Genomic DNA, 21,508 nt, shown 5'->3' with positions numbered 1-21,508 from the left:
TCAAAACACTCGTTTACCGGCTTTTGTAATTTGTTGAAATGCAAGCGCACAGTGCGTTAGTGCCACAACAAATGGAGAATGCAATCAAGCCAGGAGCAGCCAGAAGCAGAAAATTTTGTATTAAATTTTACCAAAAGGAGGTTCTTTCTAATATTGTTGCTTAAATATGTTTTTGTTGTTATTGTTGTTATTGTTGTTGATGTAGGGGCAGAATTCTGCCGAGTTGACAGTCCTTGGCCGGATAAAAATCCATTCATTTAGAAGACACGACTCTCGTGCTTAAATTTGTGTGACCAGCCCCTTTGCTCGTTGAATTCTTGACCTATGATGTTTTCAGTTCCGATTTGCCTCCAAACATACGATTAATACAATAGGCTCTGAATATTCCATACAATTATGCCATTTTATTAATTTATAAGTTATATAAAGACACTATCCACTCTTGTTAAGCCCTATAAATGATTAAATAAAGTCCTTAAGCCAACTCTAAGTAATTAAATTATTTTTAATTACTGTAACTTATTAAATTATAGTTAATTAGACGTAGTTATATTATTTATATTATCGCATAAATAAAAATTAAGCACAAAAGTGTAAATATATTTTTTCTACATAACCTATAAAACGAGTTTATAACAATTTCGGTGCAGTCAGTTCAGTCAGCAAAGTACATGTAAGTGCGTTAAAATTGATGGGTACCCAGGAGTGTTGCTATTATGTTCTTCTCTTTTAATTAGCGGTGTGTGTGCTTGTCGCCTGTCGCCAAGCACTGTGATAACTTGAGCAGATTTGTCGTTCGCATTCCTGCCACAGCAGCTGCATATGTATTTTCACTTGCTGTATACGCGCATATGTATGTGTGTTGTGTGCTGCTGGCGGCGTTGCTGTAGCACGCTGTATTTTAGCCACAAATCACTCCTGTGACACGATAAATCCACAGCACAAAAACGATTAATGTCCAAAGGAATGTACCATGGATTTGCGATATAAATCAGTAAATCCCTTTAATTAAAAGTTTACGCGAAAACTACGCGCAAAATTATTGCCACTCTCTCTGCGTGTTGCGTTTTGCGTGTGGGTGAGTAAATATGTATGTGTAAGGGTACGGTTGGGGTTATGTCTGTTCGCACTTTTAACAATTTATTGTATTCTTAGKCGCATAGAAACTCTTTCTAATTTATACGCTTTTAAAATCATGAGAACTTGGCGATTAAAAGTTCTGCATTTCGTTCCATCTACACTAAATTTACTTAATATTAAAATTGTTCCTGTAAAACAGTACACGACACTGTTTTGTCTAATGAGAATGTCATTCTACACACTGGTCAAGTCTTAATTGGCCATCAGTAATAAAAAAAAAATTGTTACAACTACATGTTTGTGTGTGTAAAATTAGGCGAAGAAAATACTTGTCCATTCGCCGGTTCAGCTTTCAATGACGCACAAAATATTAATGCCGCTTTTGCCCAGGTTGACACCTTCCAATGCGCCTTCATGATGGGTTTTCATGTGGATTAAAAATTGTATGATTACATAGAAAAGATTATTGCGATCGTAGGCGCATGTATGGATTTCCTTGTCGCTTATGAAGTTGAAACGTGGCTTCTGCGGATTCGTACAGAGTATAGCGCAATGAGCTTTATTTTTGACGAGCGCCAGAGTTTCTTTTGCTGAGCGCTTCTCTTTGCCCATTATCACATAGCGACTGAAGAAGGGACGACCACCACCTTGTGGTAAAGGCATGAGTTGACTGTCCATATAAACGCAAAATAGATGGAATAAGATCTGTAAATATGCTATAATATTARTGTGTGTTCGTATTACGAATATATGTATGTGTGAACATACCGCCGAGTCGGTGGGTAAGTGCTCGTCCCATTTCAAACCGTGATAAGCAGCTCCCGAGTTCCAACGGTAGTCCGAGATGCATGAGCCTTCTGCTAAATCTTTAATACGCTGAACCAAATACTCTTGATTGCTCGACATTTCCAAAAAGGGCAGAATCAAAGGCAACATTGGCATGTACTGATTCACAAATTGTTGATTTTCAACCGTTTTCTTAAGGCGTTCCAAACTAATGCCACCCATACGCATATCGGCAAATCCACGATTTTTAAACGATTCATCGATCGCTTTGATTTCCTTTGATAAACGCTCCAGAAAAGTTGCAGACATCCACTGTAAAGAAAAATATCGCATGTTAGTTGTTGTTGTATGTATGTGTAGCCGCTTAAGGTCTTGGAAAATAGCAATTTATTACCCTTCTCAAATTGGCTACATATTGTGATAATTTTTCGGAGGAGATGCGTCTAATCACTTCCGAGTTGCTATCCATGAATTTAAGACCACCGTCTTCAGTTGCTGATTGTTTACTGGGTGTGGCAGGATCTGAACGAGGACAATGTTAAATGGAATTTCGTTAATCATAAACCAATGTTTTTACTCACTCGTCAATGGAGACAATTGGTAAATGGATGTCTTAAGCATATTAGCTGCAGTGTTGCAATAGTTCCAGAAGGAGTTTACTGAACCGGTGTTATAATGTTGACTCACATCCGCTGTTTCGTTCATGCTTTGTTCGTGGATAGAAAACTCTCTAGTAAAAATACAATTTTTTCATTAAAACACAATTTTTCTTTATCCAATTACACAAAATATTAATARTAAAGCGCGTCAAACGGTTTCACTTACTTTAAATAATTTTTTAGGCTCTCCTCGTCAGTTATTAGCTCCTCACGTTTGTATTTTTGGTACGACTCCATGAGGGAATTGGTATTGATCATAGCGCTGTTGTTGCCGCTCATAACCAACGAACGATTGCCCATAGAATTCCAGGAAGTATTGTGTGCTTGTTGCTGCTGTTGTGGACTGAAGCTGCCGCGAGGTGGTGTTGTGCGACTGTAACTCCAATTGTGAGACATACCAGCGCGCGCTGCAAATAAAATATTGATATTAAATATACTAACTATAATTCTGGAAATATATATCTTACAATCATTGAAAGAAGAGTGCCAGCTTAACAATGTGTTGTTTATTTGATTAGTGGCCAAATCATCGCATGCTTTATTCTTGCTTTGTGACGGTGGTGTTACAAGAAATGACGTATCTGTAAACCATTGTTAGAAGAAATATCACATAAACACTAGTTGRATTGTTCTTACCGAGCTCATCAAATTTAAGTAGATTTTTCTGTTCTTTGGTGCCTAATATKGGATTTTTACGGAATATGAACAGAAAGTATTTGAGGAAACTCGAGAAGGCACCTAGTCCCGTTAGCACAGCCGCAATATACTCTGCATAATACCATTTTGAGTGTGCAAATGGACAACGGTTAGATATATCAAACAACAGTATGGCAAGTAGCACCACATTAAGACAGCCCCATCGCAAGCTTTCTTTCGCTAGTTTTGCGCGCAAATGCATATTGAGGCTGAGCTCCACCAATTTGTTGGGCGAACCGCTAGCGAGAAAGCTTATTAATATCAAATAACAATTAATTCATATAACATACCAATACTTTTGCAAAGACTGCATTCTTGTTTTGTAAATCTAATTTATTTTTAATTGTCAATACACAATACACAAAATAACTCAAAAATTAGTAAATTTTTCGCCGGWCCAAGAGTAGTTTGCGCCTTTTTGCACAGCTGTTTTTTTGCAGTGCCGTTTCTCGTGTTGTCACCGCTAMGTTCCACAAAATCCAAACGCTGCACGCGACATCTGTGTTTTGAGCACACCATAGGACATAATTTGTATTTTATTGTTTTTAAAATTTTTATAAATTGTTGGATTTCGAGTGAAATCATTTCTAGAGCTTTGCTGCAACCCTGTGTGGAACGTGATTATCTTCAGGTATATTCGATTTAGGTTTGTGAAAGGCTGTTATTATTTGTAAATAAATATATATCATCGGTGAAATTATACGTTTATGTGAAAATCGATTAACATAGGTAATGKAACAGCATTTACTGCATAAGTGAAAATGTCAATATAAAAGTGTATAGAAATGCAAATGTACCGTACTAGAGAAAGTATAATATTATAACGTTTTCTAACCGTACTTTGGTGTCTGCCTGAATTTCACCGGCATACGAATATTCTGCCCATTTGAGGTTAATTTGAAATACCAAATACTCGTATACATATATGGTTACATGCAGATTAGTCCATTTTTGCGTGATTTAGAATTTTTAATAACTTGTGCCAAGCTGTTTTTAATTTACCTTTCCGACAATTCAAAAACCTTTTAACACCCTGTACTAATTTGAAGTAAGGGTCTGTGAATTTGCTAATTTTCTATTTTTTTTTTTTTAATTTTTACTCAAAGAATGATATGTAAAAGGAAATGTACATACAAATGTATGTGTATGGAAGAAATATAATACATATTTATTTAATTTTTGCTTTAAGAGCAACTTAATTGGTATATTTTTGTCTAGGTAGCTAGTTAAGGACAGTTTTCTTTATCACAATGTCAAATTGTTTTTGGAATTTTTGAAGGAATACAAGATTTCTGCTGTTAACCGAAAAAATAACCTTTTTATTAGGAAAAAAAACCCTCCTTTAGATTTTAAAAGTTTTACATAAAACAGTTAGGCACCTCATCACCATAAGGTATGGACCATTATGAGTACTGAAATATCTCAAAAATGAAGTTAAATGAATATATCCGATCAAAGGTTATATAGAGAAATATATAATCTCCCGATTTGTGCGTTGATGCGGAACCCATCTTCCAAGTAATTCCATTAATCTAAACTCGAAATTTARTTGATATTTTTACAATACTCTTTATTTAATACTGTTTAAGTTGTATTTGTAATTAAAACATAAAACCAGACTTAATTGACTGGAATTGTTGGCTGCATTTCTCTTCCACTTTTCCCTCTTCGGTGAGTCTGTCTGCATGCACGAAATTGCTTTTGAGTGGGGGAGAAATCCTTAAATACTCGTCTCGAAGTATATAAATATAAATTAAAAGAACTTTACACATTTACATACAATGTTACAGACACAGAACATTTAAGGCTTTCATACATTTTTGGTATTAAAAATTTCGAATAGAAAACCGGATTGAGATTGACTTTTTTTAAATGCTGTTCACGGATTCCTTTAATACTTTTCATTTGCTTCCTAATTGTTACATGCATATATAAATAGTTGAAAATATATATTTATATATATGTTTGCGTGTGTGTGAATGTATATTTAGATGCTGATAGTTGACCGTATTTTACATTTACATACATAGCTCCCGTCACACTGCTTACATATGTATTATTACAAGAGATTAATTTAGTTAATTATGTTTACACACATACACATATAAAGACGTAAGGTAAAATGTACAATAGGCAAATTTGATTACATAATATGATTTTGTATACATTTGTTGCGTTTCTCATATTTTTTGTGAATTTGTTGTAGATTGTTGTTGGGTTTCATGCTGATTTGCTGATGGCCGTTAAACACATATTAGCTGCACATTCTGTTGAAGGGTTTCCATCGCGAATTGAGCCGGTTCCACAYGCAGCASCTTAGTTTAAGGCGCGCTTGCCCCAGCCGCCATGCAACTTAACCCAATCCTTGGAGGAGCGTTTGCCCCACATGCCCTTGAGATTGTTCCAGCCGGGCTCGCGCTTGCCCCATGCACCTGCAAAGTCATCAAAATCAAGCAATCATAGCAAAAATACAGAACTAGCAAAAACTAAGAACTCACCGCGGAATTTATTCCAAGTGGGCGCGTTGCGGCGCTTGCCCCARGCAGCGTTCATTTTGTTCCAAGCGCGCTTCTCGCTAAGCGGAGTGTTGTTGTCATCATTGTTGTTGCCGTACCCTTCAGCATCCTCCATAGACGTAACCAGATCATCGTTYATTCTCAGCGCACTCTGTTCGTCCTGTCTGTCGTTCAACAAGCGATCCAGTGTGCCGGCGTTGGTCAGGTACATCATGGAGAACTTCAGGAAGGGTTCGTCGCGTTCCCCGTTACTGATCAGCAGCGGCACCAAACGCTCGTCGTCMTCTGGCTCATTCACTTCAGGCAGCGTTGGGCCGGCATAGTGTGCGCGCTTACCCCACGGGCCCTGCAGCGCCTGCCAATTGCGTTTGTCTTCGTTGGCGGCCGGCAGCGCCACGCCTGTGACCGCCTCTTCGCCGTGCACGCCGGCCAATTTCATGTTCACGGCGGCGATTATGAGCAAGGCGTGGAAAATGGTGGTGAGGAATTTACACCTGGACTGCCGTTTACTGGTGGGATGCTGCATCTTGATTTTGAAAAATACTGTCGTAACTGGAAAAGTGAAGAAGAAGTAAGAGTGGTCGTGTGATTAATAATTTGCTTTATACTGTACACGGTAAACAATAGAAATGTTGCATTTAAATTCGCTTTAGTTTCTATGTGAATGTGTGTGGCTCGACCTTTCAACACTAAATTCTCTCGGCTAACTTAACGACTCAATGCAACATATGCGTTAATTATCGCCAACAATTACACTCTTAATTTGCCTTATGTTAAATGGCGGTACTTCTACTTTTGGAAGCCAACTCGCCCGTCATCCACTTGCTCAACCCAAACTACAATCTCACGCACACATACACACTGAGGCACAATTTCTTGACACATTTTTACATACAAACATTCGAAGTATTTTGCACTGTGTGCTGTTTTGCTTAATGCGTTTGCCATGGTCGGCATCGAAAGRGAGATATCTCTTCAGAGGCTGTTGTTTMRTTTTCAATGGGACCGGAAGTCGTAAGCTGCTTGAGAKATATGTAAAAGAATAATTTCTGGTCACTCCCAAGTGAATGGCAATCAGCGAACTTTCCTTACTTGCGTGAACTTCTAGACATGAAGWTGGAAAAGACCCGTGAAAAGWGAAACCACACACACCGCATCTTCGTCGAAAACTAATACGGCTGTGAAAACTGAGGTTGAGCAATGCCAAAAGCTSCGTCAGRATTGAAAAGGATCTCTCCGAGTCGTTCGACACCAAACAAGCTTTTAGAAAAGGCAACTCCCTTKMGTGCGACTTCTGGCGTAYGCCGACGATATTGATATCTTTGGCYGTTAGKTCTGCTTTCTCCAGAATGAATAAGGAAGCTRAARAAATGGGTCTGGCAGTGAACGAAGGCAAGATGAAACATTTCCTGGCATCAAACAAACAGTCGTCGCACTCGCGACTTGGCTATCACGTCACTGTTGACCATCATAACTTCGTAGTCGTAGATAATTTCGTCTATCTTGGAACCCGTATTAAAAGTACAGCAATTTCAACCGCGAAATCCAACGCAGAATCAAATGATGCTAACTGATCTTCAAAGTAAAACTCCGGATCCACTAACGCAGTTTGACTTGACTTAAATGTTGGCTCTAAGTGCCGTTTGGCTGTTTTCTAGGCACAAAGCGGGCTTGTCGTTTAAAGAGAAGATCCAGAAGAAAATTGATCTGAACTCTGGCGCGAAGTGAGTACTCAGACCCTGCATTCCACTAGACTAGATTACACAGCACTCTTTCTCAACTGCTGTACACTGTGCTAAAGCGCCGAATATTGTGTGGGTGGACAAAACTCAAGCCGAAAATACTACCAAATACACAAATTCAGAGGCACACACACACACACACACATGCACATGTATTTGTAAGAGCTTAAGTATTGTGTATGAACGAGCACTTTTAATCGCTCACGCATATGCAGCACATACAGACGCACACGCATTGGCACACGACTTCGCTGCCGGTWCGGTGTATGCGCCCAGGGGCATGCGATCATGGCTAAAAGGTATAATAACAGTTAGAAATTATGACCCCATAATGCTTAAACGGTAACGCACGAACAAACAGACCTGCGCCAGCGTGTGGTAGGCAGTAGGGGCGACGAGTGCGCAGATTTCCCCTAAGCCGAAATTGGAGTACCGAAAATATGCCGAAAGCAACATGMACAGTAACAAAAACGATTTTCCCTCTCAGGCAGTCAAGTGGCTGGCGCAGAGCAGAGGGGGTGGGGRCATTTGTTCATTCATTTGTTACTTCGTGACGCGTGAAAAATCGTTTGTGTGTTTTAGCTGCTCACAGTTGTTTGTGCAGCGCCACTTGAGTGCCGAAATGCTTACATAAATACCAACATCATGGCACTGTTAAGCGGTGAATAGGCGCAAATTGACAGGCGTATTTGCTTATAACGGCAAATCATCATCAGCTGAAATGCCAAACCATACACACACACACACACACACATACGCTCAAGCGCGCTGTGCGACGCCCACACCTTTTGGGAATAAAATAAGATAAATGTTCCACCTTTGCGCTTTTCGGCCACAAATAGGCCAGCTTAAAGCGCGCTAGACAGGGCACAGTCAAAAGTMAAATGTCGAAAAAGTGAAAATTTCAATGAAAAAACCGACTCCATGTGGAATTACACAATCAAGTGCTCGTTACTTTCGCCAGCTCATTGGCAGCGCATTCATCATACGCCCTGTTGGCTTGCTGAGCTTTTGGACAGCGTGCAGCGCGCGGCATTCTTGCAGGCGGCCAGTAATACTTCAACTCATTACTTTGTATATTTATGCATACATCTGTATGTTTGTGTGTGCGTGAGCGTGCGTTCGCTTTATAAAGCCTGTCATTCCGTGGCCACAACGCAATCTTTCATTCTGTGCTCATCATTTACTCGTTTTTCTGTCACACCACATTCACGCTTTRTCTTCCATACCATTGAAAGAGATGTGTGTGTATGCGTGTGCTTCGGATGCGAAAKATTGGTGTGAAGTCACATGTGTGCTCTGTAATTTGCTGCTTGGGCACTGCTCACACACCACCGCAATCTCGAGCTTTGACTTAAATCACTTACGATCATATGGCACACCCGAACAATGTGGTCAGATGGGAGCGACCGCTTGTTTATATATTTACCTAATAATGCTGACTTTAATAGTCAGTGGTTCGTTAAGTGACGAAGCTGTGAATGAAGTCAATAGAATACTGTTAGATACTGGTGCGCATCGTTGGACTAAAACCGMGTGTATAYTATCCGCACATTTTTTAATTTTTGTTAGTAAGAATTTGCATTGAAAAAGTTGATGAAATTATTGAAAAGATTGACCAGGACCGTCATATAGGCAAACATGACATCGCTAAGGAACTTAACATTCATCATCGGACGGCCAGAAAGGGCTTCGTCTTCCATCAGGACTACGCTAGATCACACACATCTTTGATGACTCGGCGCAAAARCTTGGAGAACTTGGCTGGGATGTTTTTATGCATCCACCATATAGCCCTGACCTTGCACCACCGCACTGCCGGTTGTCYCGGTCAATGCAGAATTCCCTTAATGGAGCAAAGTTGGCTTCAAAGAAGCCTGTGAAAATTACTTGTCGCACTATTTCGTCGAGAAAACAAAAAAGTTTTACACTGATGGAGTAATGTCTCCAGCGGAAAAATGCCACAAAGTGGTCGACAAAAATGGTACATATTTGGTTCATTAAATTTCGTTACAAATATTCGAAAAATAAGTTGAAGTGTGATTAGAAATACGAAAAAACTTTTTCGACTAACCYGTTGTGCTTCACAAATACAAAATATTCCCTACAAGAAGTTGATTATGTTCGGCCAATTTGCCGTTCTCAGCAGACTCAGTCAGCAGTTCTCAGTCTCAGTCAGACGGACTTAGTCAAATCGACTCAATTCGTCATGATGAGTATGTAAATATATATTTTGTAAGATCTCCGAAGGTTCGAAGTTTCCCTCTGGCTGTTTCAATCTTCGTGGCAAAGAAAGGAACCCTGTTGAGGTTAAACAAAAAATTCCAACAACTATAAGCAGCAAAATATAATAAAAATCACATTAGAAAAAATAGGCGCGATGGGAAAAAAACACCCGCATAACTTTTACCTGAGTTCGATCGAGCTTCTGCAGCATATTCGCATTATGCTTCGTGATGTTTATCGTAAAGTAGTTTGTTATTGTTTCAATCGTTACCTCAGCTAACAATAAACAATAGGGGAAGGGGGATGGCACGAAGCCACAAATAATACTCTTATTGTATTATGGATAAAAAGCATGAGCATACAAAAACATATAAGGGGGTACTTATGCAGGTGTATGTGTGTATGTACGAGTGATGCAAATGTTTAATAGAAATTTGGTTAAACGGTCAAAGTACACTCGCGCTCATTCCGCACGTATTCCATTAAGCCATTTGTTATTTTCAGAAATACGCTGAGTGCCTGGATTAAAGTAGCCGAATTGGCATATGCATACATATTAATTTATGTATGTACATATGTATATAGTATGYATATATTCACGAATATAGGCGCATTGCTTGAGTGGGCTCTTAAGCAAGTCGCGGGCTGATGGACTTTGGCATTTATGCATAACACAATTTATGACATGCGCGCCTAAAAATGCTAATAAAAGGCGGGAACGAGTGTGTAATCATCGAAAGCACTTTTACAGCAMAATTTCAATGCAAAATTGCAAAATTATGACGATTCAAATGGCGAAATGGCGAAAGTGAAATTATCTCAGTGGGTGCGCAGAGAGGACTGCCAGGGAGAGTTTATGCATACTGCATAGTACAGTTAGTTGTATTGCTATCGGGTCTACAAAAAGGAGTTTAAAGCCTTCTACTAATATTGATCGACGTAAATTTTGTTGGCGCCGAAATGTAGGCAACATTTTTTAATGTTAAGTGTTATGTCTTCATTAAATGTTAATCTTTATATTATTTCCGTGAAATTATAAGCCCCTTTGTTATAGATAATGCTAATTGAAGGTGCGCAAAAACCATTTCATTATTAGTTTTCATGATGAAAGTGTTCATTTGCTTTGGAGCTTACTGTATGCATAGCGTTTATATGGAAAATGCAATAATAGCAGCGCGACTGCACTCACACGTTGCCGTTATTGCCCGTAAAATAGTAATTGCTCGTCAATATTGTTGATATTATTGCGGCAGTTTTTAATATCCACGTCTACTTATAYGCTCTTGCCTTAGTATACTTGTACTTGAGCTAAAATAGAAAACAAAAGTGCAACATATTTATATAAACGCGCAAAAATTCGCTTGAATACACCGTTACCWCAACCAAGCTTGACACAAATTAGCCTATTCGCAGCACTAAAACGAAACTCACACATTTCGAAATCGAAAATCTGATTCCTTCTAGAGTTGCTGCGAAATTTTATTTCTTAGCGAATTTATGAGCATAATTGGCGAACACTTTGCAGATTTTGCGATTTTTTGAGGAACCCAACCAATATGTTAGGTTAGGTTAGATSGTAGGGTTGATCCAAAATTGATGGACCTWACTTGTGCAGACTTGGACTTGGAAATATTTGTCCTTTGTGTTACGGAAAAATACCTTAAAGTGCATTACTTCATAAATAGATGAATGATATCGAGCTTAGCACATACTTATTAAGTCGTTTAATATCAATCCCAACCATTTCTCTACGATTTCCAAAGGTTTAAATCTCAGTCTAGCAGAAGTCAGGCAATAAAAAAAAAGTGGCAAGACGATTCCAACTCGTGCTCCTCCATTAAGCTTTGGCTACAATAGTTGCGAACTTAACTTTGCTAAATACAAGTGGTTCGGAGCGCCTCACACAGTTGACTTTTGGGCCAGAAAGATCTCACATAATTTCTGGTTGCTGATCAGCGCCTGCCAAGCTCACTGGAAATCTATAGGTCCAGCGATAGAGTACAAAAAACAAAAAAAAAACGGACATCGTGTTTAATATGGAAAAACTTGAAGTTGTTGCTAATGAAGTCATGCGCTCCTTGAATAATTTTAAGCGCACAGTCAGCGAGCTCATGTAGGCGCCTGGTTGTCGGAGTGTGGCCTAGCTGTGACGCYATTGGGAAGTAGCAAAATCATTTGTTGATGCTTTTAATTAAATGTGAGATGGCTGCGTGGTTGTCATATCTGTACGAGTATTCTAAGTAATGATAAATCTCATTTGACAATATCGTACACACAAACCCTTTAGCTTCCTTTGCATTTCGCTATTTTGARGCCTTATCGTGCGCAGCTTCATCCAAGCAAAGTTCTGCAGAAAAATGCTTTAATAATCTTTTAAACTAATTGTTGCTTAAATCAACATGTCAGCYACTTAAATAAATCGACTTTTCAATGGGCCACACGCGCTTGCCAAACTCATCCCAATCGGCCTAAGATGCGCGCTTCCGAAGCTTCACAAGCACAATCATTATCAACCAGCAAGTAACAAAGAGTTTGCGGCTAACACCTGCCCCAGCTGACTCACCACTTCAAGCAAATGTCAGCTAGTCAACAACTTTCAATTACATTTTAGTTTGGATAGGCTAATCGAGGAGGCCAAAGTGGAACGTGTTTGCTTAACCCACAAAAGCCAGGTGAAATCTTAAATTAGTCACTCGCGCAAATRCCAACTGCCGAACATGAACGTTTCACTAAAAAATACAAAATTACAGTTAGGAGAATGGAGGACATTGGAAAGCCTCTTAAGGYACATGTATTTGGGAATTCCAAAGTGGTCTTGAAAAATGCGTCAAAATTAGTTCAYGCGTTACCACATTGAGTTTTTCAATCAAATTGGGCATACTTTGAATAAATTCCCACACACACATATACATATACATATATATGGGTACGTGCGTGTGTGCTTATAATTGTTTGCGGCGTAAGCGATGCCGCACGTTCCATAAGTGGCAAGTCTACGGGCGAAAATCTGCCAAAGGGACCATGTCGCGTTTGCAGTGTTTGGATAGGACCATTGCCAACAAAAACAACAATGGCGGCTTTACTTTTTCATTCGCAGAAGAAAAATTCCGGCGCTGCATTCATACCAACTACAACAACAGGAGAATTAGAACGCTTTTAACGCCTCAATTTCGACAAGAATGTCAACAACGGCAAGTTACCGCTKTTGTTGTTGTTCTCCTATTGCCACAGYTGCCTGTCTGATTTGACGTGGCCGCCGCCCTTATCGCTTTGGGCGCTATCAAAAATTCCATATTCTGCGGCACTACAACAAACAGCCGTCGGTGCTGTCAACACATAAATGTCCTTGGAAGGCTGGAGTTTCGCCCGAAAACCAGACATTCATTTACATGTGTTCRGCTCATAATGTAGTCGTGGCGAAAGCCTAAATTTCTAAAACCGACATTAAATCCGCACAAAAACGCAAATTCCGGACTAAATAAATAACCGCACAATCAAATAATTTGCATCATCACACATACACGTAGTTAYTTCTAAATCATTTTTAATTTGCATAGGGATATCAGCCTGAATACACGAAAAGCCAGTAGCCAGCAGTTCAGAAAAACGTGGCTGAAGACCGCAAACTCCACTGGGAACCGACATCTAAATATACACACACATACCCACACACATATGCGTGTTTGAGAACGCTTACTTTTCTGCCAAATTTACATTTGAAATTCTTTAATATTTTCCTTAACGAAATGATCTTGTGATGAGCCAAATTGGCAAGTGATTAGAATCGAATGGAGCTTAGCTGGAAATATGACTGCTGACACAGTGGACTGAAGCCAATTGAAACACKTTGGACTGTTGCTCAAATTTTKTTCAGCGATGAGKRCCATTTCTRGCTCAWTCAAAATTGCTGCATTTGAGACCGAAAAGATTCAAACCCTGCCATTTCATCCATTGAAATCAACAAGACGTCAGCACTTCCTACATCAACATCACAGCAACAATGGATTTATTGAGAAAACGTCTCGATGAGCMGATAATTTCACATTTTGGGTCTCTCGGTTGGCCACCAAGATCGTGTGATATCACACCGTTAGACTTTTTCKTTTRATGATATATAAMGTCTAAAGTCTATGCGGACAATCCCATTTCGATTSAGGTCTYGGAGCAAAAAAAACACGCGTGTCATTCGCCAGTTACCAGTCGTCGAACGTGTCATCGAATTTGGACCTCACGAATCGATCAATTTGAAAAGTAGCCRCGACCAACATTTGAAAGAGRTAATCTTCATAAACAAATGCCAAARAATGATATTTCGAATGGTAAGAAACATTCYSCTTTAGAGTTKAAGTTTCTGTGTTTTTTCTTCAAAAAAGTAAGGAATCTCGAAACAGATTGCCCTTTATAAATAAGTTTTGGATTAAATTTCAGTGGAGATATCTACCTTTTGAAATACTGTTTCTTTACAATGGTTTTGATCTCTCGAACTGAGCCAAGCAATAGTCTTTTAKCCAGCACATTTCTTTAGTGCCGTCGGTAAGGCAAAATCCACTGAAAAAAACTCTTATGATTAAGTTATCTCAAGCGTTTATAGTGACTGCAAACATAAAATCACTAGARTACTGGTGGTAATAACCTTAAACATTAAGCTTCTATTAATAAACTATCATAATATTTGCTCACTGACACCCCACGGTGCCTGAAACTAACACAATGAATCACCCACGCAAGTCACGGGTAAAAATGYGCTCAAATGAAAGTTAAACAGTTGTATTTCCACAACAACATACCAACAAACACACGCAACGTTATGATTGTATGGACGTCTTCCTGGTGGAATTGGAAAATGCTGCGGCCATTGTAACTATCGGTGAGGGTAAAGAACACCCAGCGCTTTATGTAAATCACCAATTCCATTTACGATTCCGTTTATTTACTCTGACAATTGCTTGAATGAGCTGAGATACGGCGAATAGATGGAGTGGCGATTGTGGAGCTCATGTGTATGGTTTTTCAGGAAATCCTTTGCCAGCGAATGTTGTGAAGCACCGTTATCGTTACGCTCGATTTCATAGCTTACGTCACAAGATGAAAACTAGATTTTAACAAATTCGACGAGAACTGGTCGACCGGCGCGTCGACTGCTACGGCATGACGAGAAACTATGAATGTTTTGATTGCTAATATGTATGTGTGCGTGCGTGTTTGGTAGGGCGATGTAAATGTGTTTTTAATGAGGACGACATTGAAGAAGGACCGGCTGACAAACTGCTCAAACTTGACTAGTTCAACTACATTAAATAAACAATTGGACTTTGCGCATTGGAAAGCGACGGCGGCAGAAGTATCCTAAATATTTTAAGCTTAAATATTTTTACTCGGCTGAGGTGTACGGATATTGCAAATACCCAAAAAACACATGGATGCTGAAAGAAAAGCCGTTGTTGTAGTCGAATTGTCGAAGTAAAACACATACACACACATGCATACACGGAACATGGAGTGTTTGAAATTTTGTTATTAGCTGAAAAATTATATTGMCATTGAAGGCGGCAATCAATGGAGCAGCGACGCTTTCCGGTTTAGCGACTGTTCCACAGGTATGTCTGTATGTTTGCAGATCTAGGGCGGTCGGTGTCCTACGAATTGAATGCGGATTTGTGTGTGTGTGTGGTGGCAGTACATTGTTTTGTCGTTAGGCRGGTGTTCCGTTTATTAGAAGTGCTCTGTTCACACACAAACACGCATGCAGACGGACATATGTAGATAAACAAGCACTTTTGTTGAAGTCTTCGCAGCGTCTCAGCTGCTCTCTTTTATTATTTCAACAATTGATAGCGAAATAGAACTTCCGCCTCTGTGCGCTTGCAGCCAAAGCTAATCGTGGACATGTGGACCAGTTGCCTCGTGCTTAAATGGCCGTTTTATATCTGTATTTTTTCAATTGGCCGATATTTGATTGTCAATTGAAAACTGAATGGCTTCATTCGCGTCATTTTTCAGCTTGTTGGGATTTTCCTGCTTCCGCTTGAACGTGTGCGCGCATAAAAGCTGCATTAATTTAAGCAATTCGACAGCGTTACAAATAGTTTTTGTTGCCAATAATAGCATATGCGATTTAATCTATTTTATTTTTGTGCTGAAATCACTTTCCATTTGAACTAAAACACCTGTTCCTGTGCAAATTGATGACTCAATAGATTTTGAAATGGACTTGATTTGATAAATTAGAATATTAGCCGTGGCCTGAGTTACAGTAAAACACACTTCCCACATGGGAATTGCAATGTTCCCGATTTGTCACGAAAATTAGGGTAAGAAAACTCAATCGATTTATTTCGCTGACCTTTTGGCTAAGCTTAAGCTCATGATAGCTGTGTTCATATTTATGTGAGAGCAATTGGTCACTAATATGACCAAAACTCAAATAATGATCACAATCACATTGTGTCATATCATATAGTGTTGGAAAGGTGAAGTTTTAAGCTTCATTTAGCCACAATTTTAAAATTAAATTCGGGGAAGTTGAAAAGAAGTTACAGCTATTCAAAAATGAGTGGAAGTAATGAAGAAGTTYGCTCTATTTTGAAATTTTTGCATAAAAAGGGGAAAAATGCCACGCAAGTCACCAATACAATGTGTGAAGTTTACGCAGACGACGCTGTTCAGTTCGTGTAGCACAGCAATGGTTCGCTCGTTTCTGTTTTGGAAATTTCGATGCAAAAGATGCACCTTGCTTTGGTCGACCGATCGTTAAAAAAATCGATGAAATTATGTAAAAGATTGACCAGGACCACCATAAGCAGCCATGACATCGGTAAGAAACTAAATAATGAGGGTTTGAACCATTTAAAATAGGCTGGCTACAAAAAGAAGCTCGATGTTTTGGTACCACATGAATTGAATTAAATCTGCGATTCTTTGCTGAAACGAATTAAAACCGAACCATTTCTGAGGCGAGTGCTAACAGGAGACGAACCGTTGATCATGGTCTAAGTGTGGTAAAGCTCAACAAATGGTCGCAAAGCCAGCATTGCCATCTCGAAAGGTTATGCTGAGTATTTGGTGGAATAGGAAAGGAATCATCCACCATGAGCTGCTTCAGCTTGGTCTAACGATTGATTCTACATTTTACTGTCAACAACTGATGAGATTGAAGCAAGCAATCGAAAAAACGACCAGAATTTATCAACAGATAGGGATTCGTCTTCCATCAGGAGAACGCTAGAAGACACACATCTTTGATGACTCGGAAAAAATTGGGAGAGCTTAGTTGGGAAGTTTTGATGCATCCACCATATAGCTCTGACGTTGCGCATTCGAAGTACGATTTGTTTCGGTCAATGCAGAACTCCCCTAATGGAGTAAAGTCGGCTTCAAGAAAAGCCTGTGAAAATTACTTGTCGCACTTTTTCGTCAAGAAACCAGAAAAGTTTTACACGGATGAAGTCATGTCTCTAGCAGAAATATGCCAAAAAGTGGTCGATCAAAAGAGTACATATTTGGTTCTTTAAAGTTCATTATAAATATAAAAAAGTAAGTTGAAGTTTGAAATACGAAAAGACTTTTTGGACAACCAACTACAAAAAATAAAGAAGAGCGCATTCTTCTCGAAATCGTCGAAAAGTTAACAGTAAAAATTAAAACTATAAATTATGTAAAGTATTTACAGAAAAAAAACAAAATCCAATCAAGGCAAGCAAACTAAAATCTAAAACACTTGGTACAACATGGCGTATGAGTGACTGAATTCAGAGCTATGATACGAGTATTCACCTTCTCGTGGCGACTTAGAGTTGTTGATGGTGAGTCATGATTCTTTGAGGGGAAAAGCTAATAAAATAAAATTAAACACATCATAGCAGCGTTAAGTATTTATTTTCATTTTTAATTTGTGGCTTCTGAGCTCATTTTACCTTTGGRAGGCTGATACATAATGCATTTTTATCGATAAAGAGCAAACTGGTCTACATATGCGTGGCTCACAAGGTTATATTTTTCAATATTTATTAACATTTATTAAATTTTACACAAAATAGCTGCACGCTTTGCCTTTGCAAAGTAAAAATTTGCAGTTCGRAAATATTTCGCGCAAAATGGGCACTGAGCTATTACTGAAACAAAACACAACGCTTTCTGATAACAACTTTCAATCAAATTGTATAAGCAAGTCCATGTTACTGCTGGGATTATTAGAAGCGAAAGGCGTTTTAGATATGCGTTGAATAGCTGAAATTAATGACTACGAACGAACTGTTTAAAAAAACTATTATGCTGGATAATAAAAGATATAAAAAAATGTTTCGCTAAGAAATATTTCTAGTTTTTGCATTTTATGTGTATTTTTCAAATTTCACGCTGCCATCATATTAAAGTGTAAAATTTACATGAAAAATTATTTAATTGTTTTTAATACTTTTTTATATTTTTTGCCAATTTTTGTTCGTTATGTGTTAGCTGTAGTTGGCTCTTACTTCTAATATTGAATTGTTTGCAGTCTCGAAATAAATATCGCTGATTTTCACCGATTCCAGCACTTCAATTTACACATGTACTTATTAGTTAACTACACACATTTGCTTATTTACTACTGATTAATAAACTAATTGCACCATCATTTAATTGGACACGTTATTTGATTATTTTCCGACGATAAGATAACTCTGATAAGCAATTTACGGGAATGTAGCAAGCAGCAATCCTCTTTGGTTCATTGGAGTATTGCTATGCAAATTTGCTATATTTCTAAAGGCTCTTGTAGCTGTACAAAAAACAATTACATGTCATCTATTTATATCTCTATATCTCTATACACTATATATTGTTCTAGGTACTACAAAAATATCTGTCAAAGGATGGGCAGCAATTTGCATATATAAATATTTATCATCAAAAAATGGAGTTTTTATTGCCGACGATTCACTACATCATATTACATATATGTAGCATACAATTTTCAGTGCCCGCTGTCAGATATAGCCGCTATATAACCAATATATAAGCAATTTATAAAAAATATATAACCATATTATAACCAAAACTCAAGTTTCGTTTCAGCATGAGTTATTTCTATTATAACGTTTTTATTTTGTTTACTTTGCCTGTAAACTTATGAAAAGTGTTCTTATGTTATTTTGCATTTTAGGTAGCGACATATGGTTTATTATTAGTATTGAGGATCAGAATATAAAAATATAATATAACATAAAGCATCTTTAAATCTAATTCACTAAAAAGTTAAACTGTTTGGTCTCCTAAAATTCTTCGAATAAATCCCTATCCGGTTAAACAGTTTAGTCGATTAGGCGAATACCAAGAGTTCTAGTCTACATTCTTTTTCAAAAAGCAAAACCATTATATTTGAAAAACTTTCTACGATATTTTTTAATATGATTCTAACAATGAATGGATCCATCCAAAATTGAAACAAAAAAATATTATTTATGCCTTAGAGAAAAGAATTTTAGAATAAATTTTGGCATGTAGTAAACATAACAATCCAATTTTTTTNGCTGTCTCTTATACACATCTAGATGTGTATAAGAGACAGCAGTTTGCTTAAGGGGTTACATGGGATTAAATTTTACAGCACCTTTAGAATATTATCCTAAATTTTCGAGTTAATCCGAATAATAGTTTTGGAAATAGGCTAAGCTATGTACGCCGTCTTGGCAAGATTGCTCGAGAACCTCTAAATCGATCCAATTTTAATTTTTTTTCTTCCTCCAAATTCTAAGTTAAGATTTTAACTAAAACACGTATCTTTTCTCTTGAGATGATTTTGTAAGGAGTTATGCTGCCAAAGAGGGATCACCAGAAATGGCGTTTCAATGGCCGAGTTTAAAATATTTTTTTGCGAAAATTTCAGAATTTCTTTGTTAATAGTGTATACTTGTAACAATAAAAAACTATAATAAAATATTTAATTTTTTATATGAGAAAAAGTTGTTGAAAGAAGTTTGTTTTTTATCCGAGGAAACTCATGTTACCCCTTACAGATGTTCTTGATTCACATAGTATCGTGTTGCACTATCTGAATATTTAAGATAATTTCTTTACCAAAATTTTTTTATCAAATTCATTATTATTTTTTTTATAAAAAGTGAGCGAAAATGTGCTGATATACTCATTTGCTTTTGATGTAAATAAAATAAAATAAAAAATTAATTCGAATCTATAGAAAAAGTAGCTCACCACTATCTAATAAGATGGATTCTTATGGACTTTTGTAGAATTAAAAATGCCCACCCACAAAAAAACATTCAGGGGTCGTGAGTTTTTTGCAAAGTTCCACCACCAATCCCAACTCACCTTTAAGGAACCGATGTAGCACTGCCTTTAAGTCCTTCAACTTTAACTGTACAATGTATATCCCTGTAAGTGTCGTTGTTGTTGTAATTCACACTTGTTGCACTCTTTAGTTTATTGGTTCTTTGCTTTTAATTAATTTCACCGCGTTTTACCTCTAATGTGATTATAAAGCGAGGCAGATAAACTCAATTTGCCGCGTAACTTAACGGGACACASTAAAGTARAGTAAATTCAAACTATGTAACAGTTATGTTAATGTCGTTGCTTTAGCGTTTGCTTTCACTTGCTGCGGCTGTCGTGTGCTTACTGCTGGCCGCTTCTAAACCAACTGCGCGCTTTCACCTGTTGATCGCCGTTAAATGCCTCCAACTGGCTCGGCGGCACTTATTTATATGCGCCATCGGCAACATGGGCGCGACAATAAACACTTCGACGGGGGTCGCTTCAATTGGTACGCTTTTCAAAYTACARAAAYTAACAATAACCCGTTTTTGTATAGAAATATGTGAGATTGAGGAAATGCGAAATATTTCGCAAAACTCATGGAAATCATATAAGGAGACTCGCTGGCTGTAAAACCCCTACAAAACACTGTGCCACTGCTTACCACCAACTGTGCCGCTAGCAACACGCACACGACCAAGCGATGCCGAAGGAGTTTCCGAAGTATGTCGCTGCTTCGCAACTCTAACTGGCTTCCGAACGATGACGACTATCACGGCGATAAACGAGCGTACGAACGGCAACAAAAGCGGAAGTACACAGAACGCACACACACACACATACATAGTTTCACGCACAAGAGTCGGCCACTTGTGTGGGGCGCCAACACTCACACACACACACATACACGTATCTTTAAGACAGGATGCATGACACACTCAATTAGTTGGTGGCTTTGTTTTTGTCACACACACACACACACGCATACATACATACATACATGCGGATGGAGCGTGGTGTTCTGTAGAAGGAAGTGCCGAACAGTGTTGCCCATGTGCCTACGCTTTTGTTTCATTTAACCGCAAAATATGATGGCAATTGTGAAATTTGTGTGCGCACGGATTTGCCGCTACCCCTTGCAGGTGTCATTCGGCCCGCATAGACAATTAAGACATTTGATACATTTGATAAATTGCTCCGASTTGGCAATGGGTGAAATTTATTTTTACTATTACGGCCGTGCTATTTATCCAAGTATTTGGTTATTTGGTTATTGCCAGAGCTTAGGCAGATTCCAGTGGCCATTTTGTGGTTCGGTTTTTAATTAAACCAGAACAACAGGTTGWGYTTTTTTTTTGGCATCACAATTTATTATTTTTCCCATTTGCAAATCTTGCACTTAGTTGCAATTGGAGCTAGGAGAATTTGCATTGATTTGTGTCTTTTATTTGTTATTGTAGATAAATTAATCGATATACAAATAATAACGGTAACGATACTGGCATTGATGGAAAACTTAATAATTGGGTAAAAATATTAGTTTTAACTCTCG

The 21,508-nt window shown here is 38.2% G+C and overlaps 2 protein-coding genes across 2 annotated transcripts; both read right to left on the bottom strand.

The window, feature by feature from the left end:
- Nucleotides 1-384: 384 nt before the first annotated feature.
- Nucleotides 385-3,660, bottom strand: LOC108973180 (transmembrane protein 209). The gene is made up of 8 exons (XM_018940248.1): nucleotides 3,512-3,660; nucleotides 3,162-3,460; nucleotides 2,993-3,106; nucleotides 2,692-2,932; nucleotides 2,448-2,596; nucleotides 2,261-2,388; nucleotides 1,849-2,178; nucleotides 385-1,785 (listed from the first exon to the last, which is right to left on the bottom strand). The coding sequence occupies exons 1-8, from the start codon at nucleotides 3,532-3,534 to the stop codon at nucleotides 1,426-1,428; spliced, it is 1,644 nt and encodes a 547-aa protein (XP_018795793.1). The 5' UTR covers nucleotides 3,535-3,660; the 3' UTR covers nucleotides 385-1,425.
- Nucleotides 3,661-4,827: 1,167 nt separating this feature from the next.
- On the bottom strand, nucleotides 4,828-20,354 carry LOC108973186 (allatostatins MIP). Its single transcript, XM_018940256.1, has 3 exons — nucleotides 20,014-20,354; nucleotides 5,720-6,289; nucleotides 4,828-5,653 (listed from the first exon to the last, which is right to left on the bottom strand). Exons 2-3 carry the CDS (start codon nucleotides 6,261-6,263, stop codon nucleotides 5,538-5,540), a joined length of 660 nt encoding a protein of 219 aa, XP_018795801.1. The 5' UTR covers nucleotides 6,264-6,289; nucleotides 20,014-20,354; the 3' UTR covers nucleotides 4,828-5,537.
- Between the last annotated feature and the right edge of the window lie 1,154 nt (nucleotides 20,355-21,508).

The sequence above is a fragment of the Bactrocera latifrons genome, unplaced genomic scaffold, assembly GCF_001853355.1.
Source record: "Bactrocera latifrons isolate USDA-ARS-PBARC rearing strain unplaced genomic scaffold, ASM185335v1 scaffold_467, whole genome shotgun sequence".
Classification (NCBI taxonomy): Eukaryota; Metazoa; Arthropoda; class Insecta; order Diptera; family Tephritidae; genus Bactrocera; species Bactrocera latifrons.
Note: the sequence above shows the minus strand (reverse complement) of the source record. Positions and strands in the feature narration are given on the sequence as shown.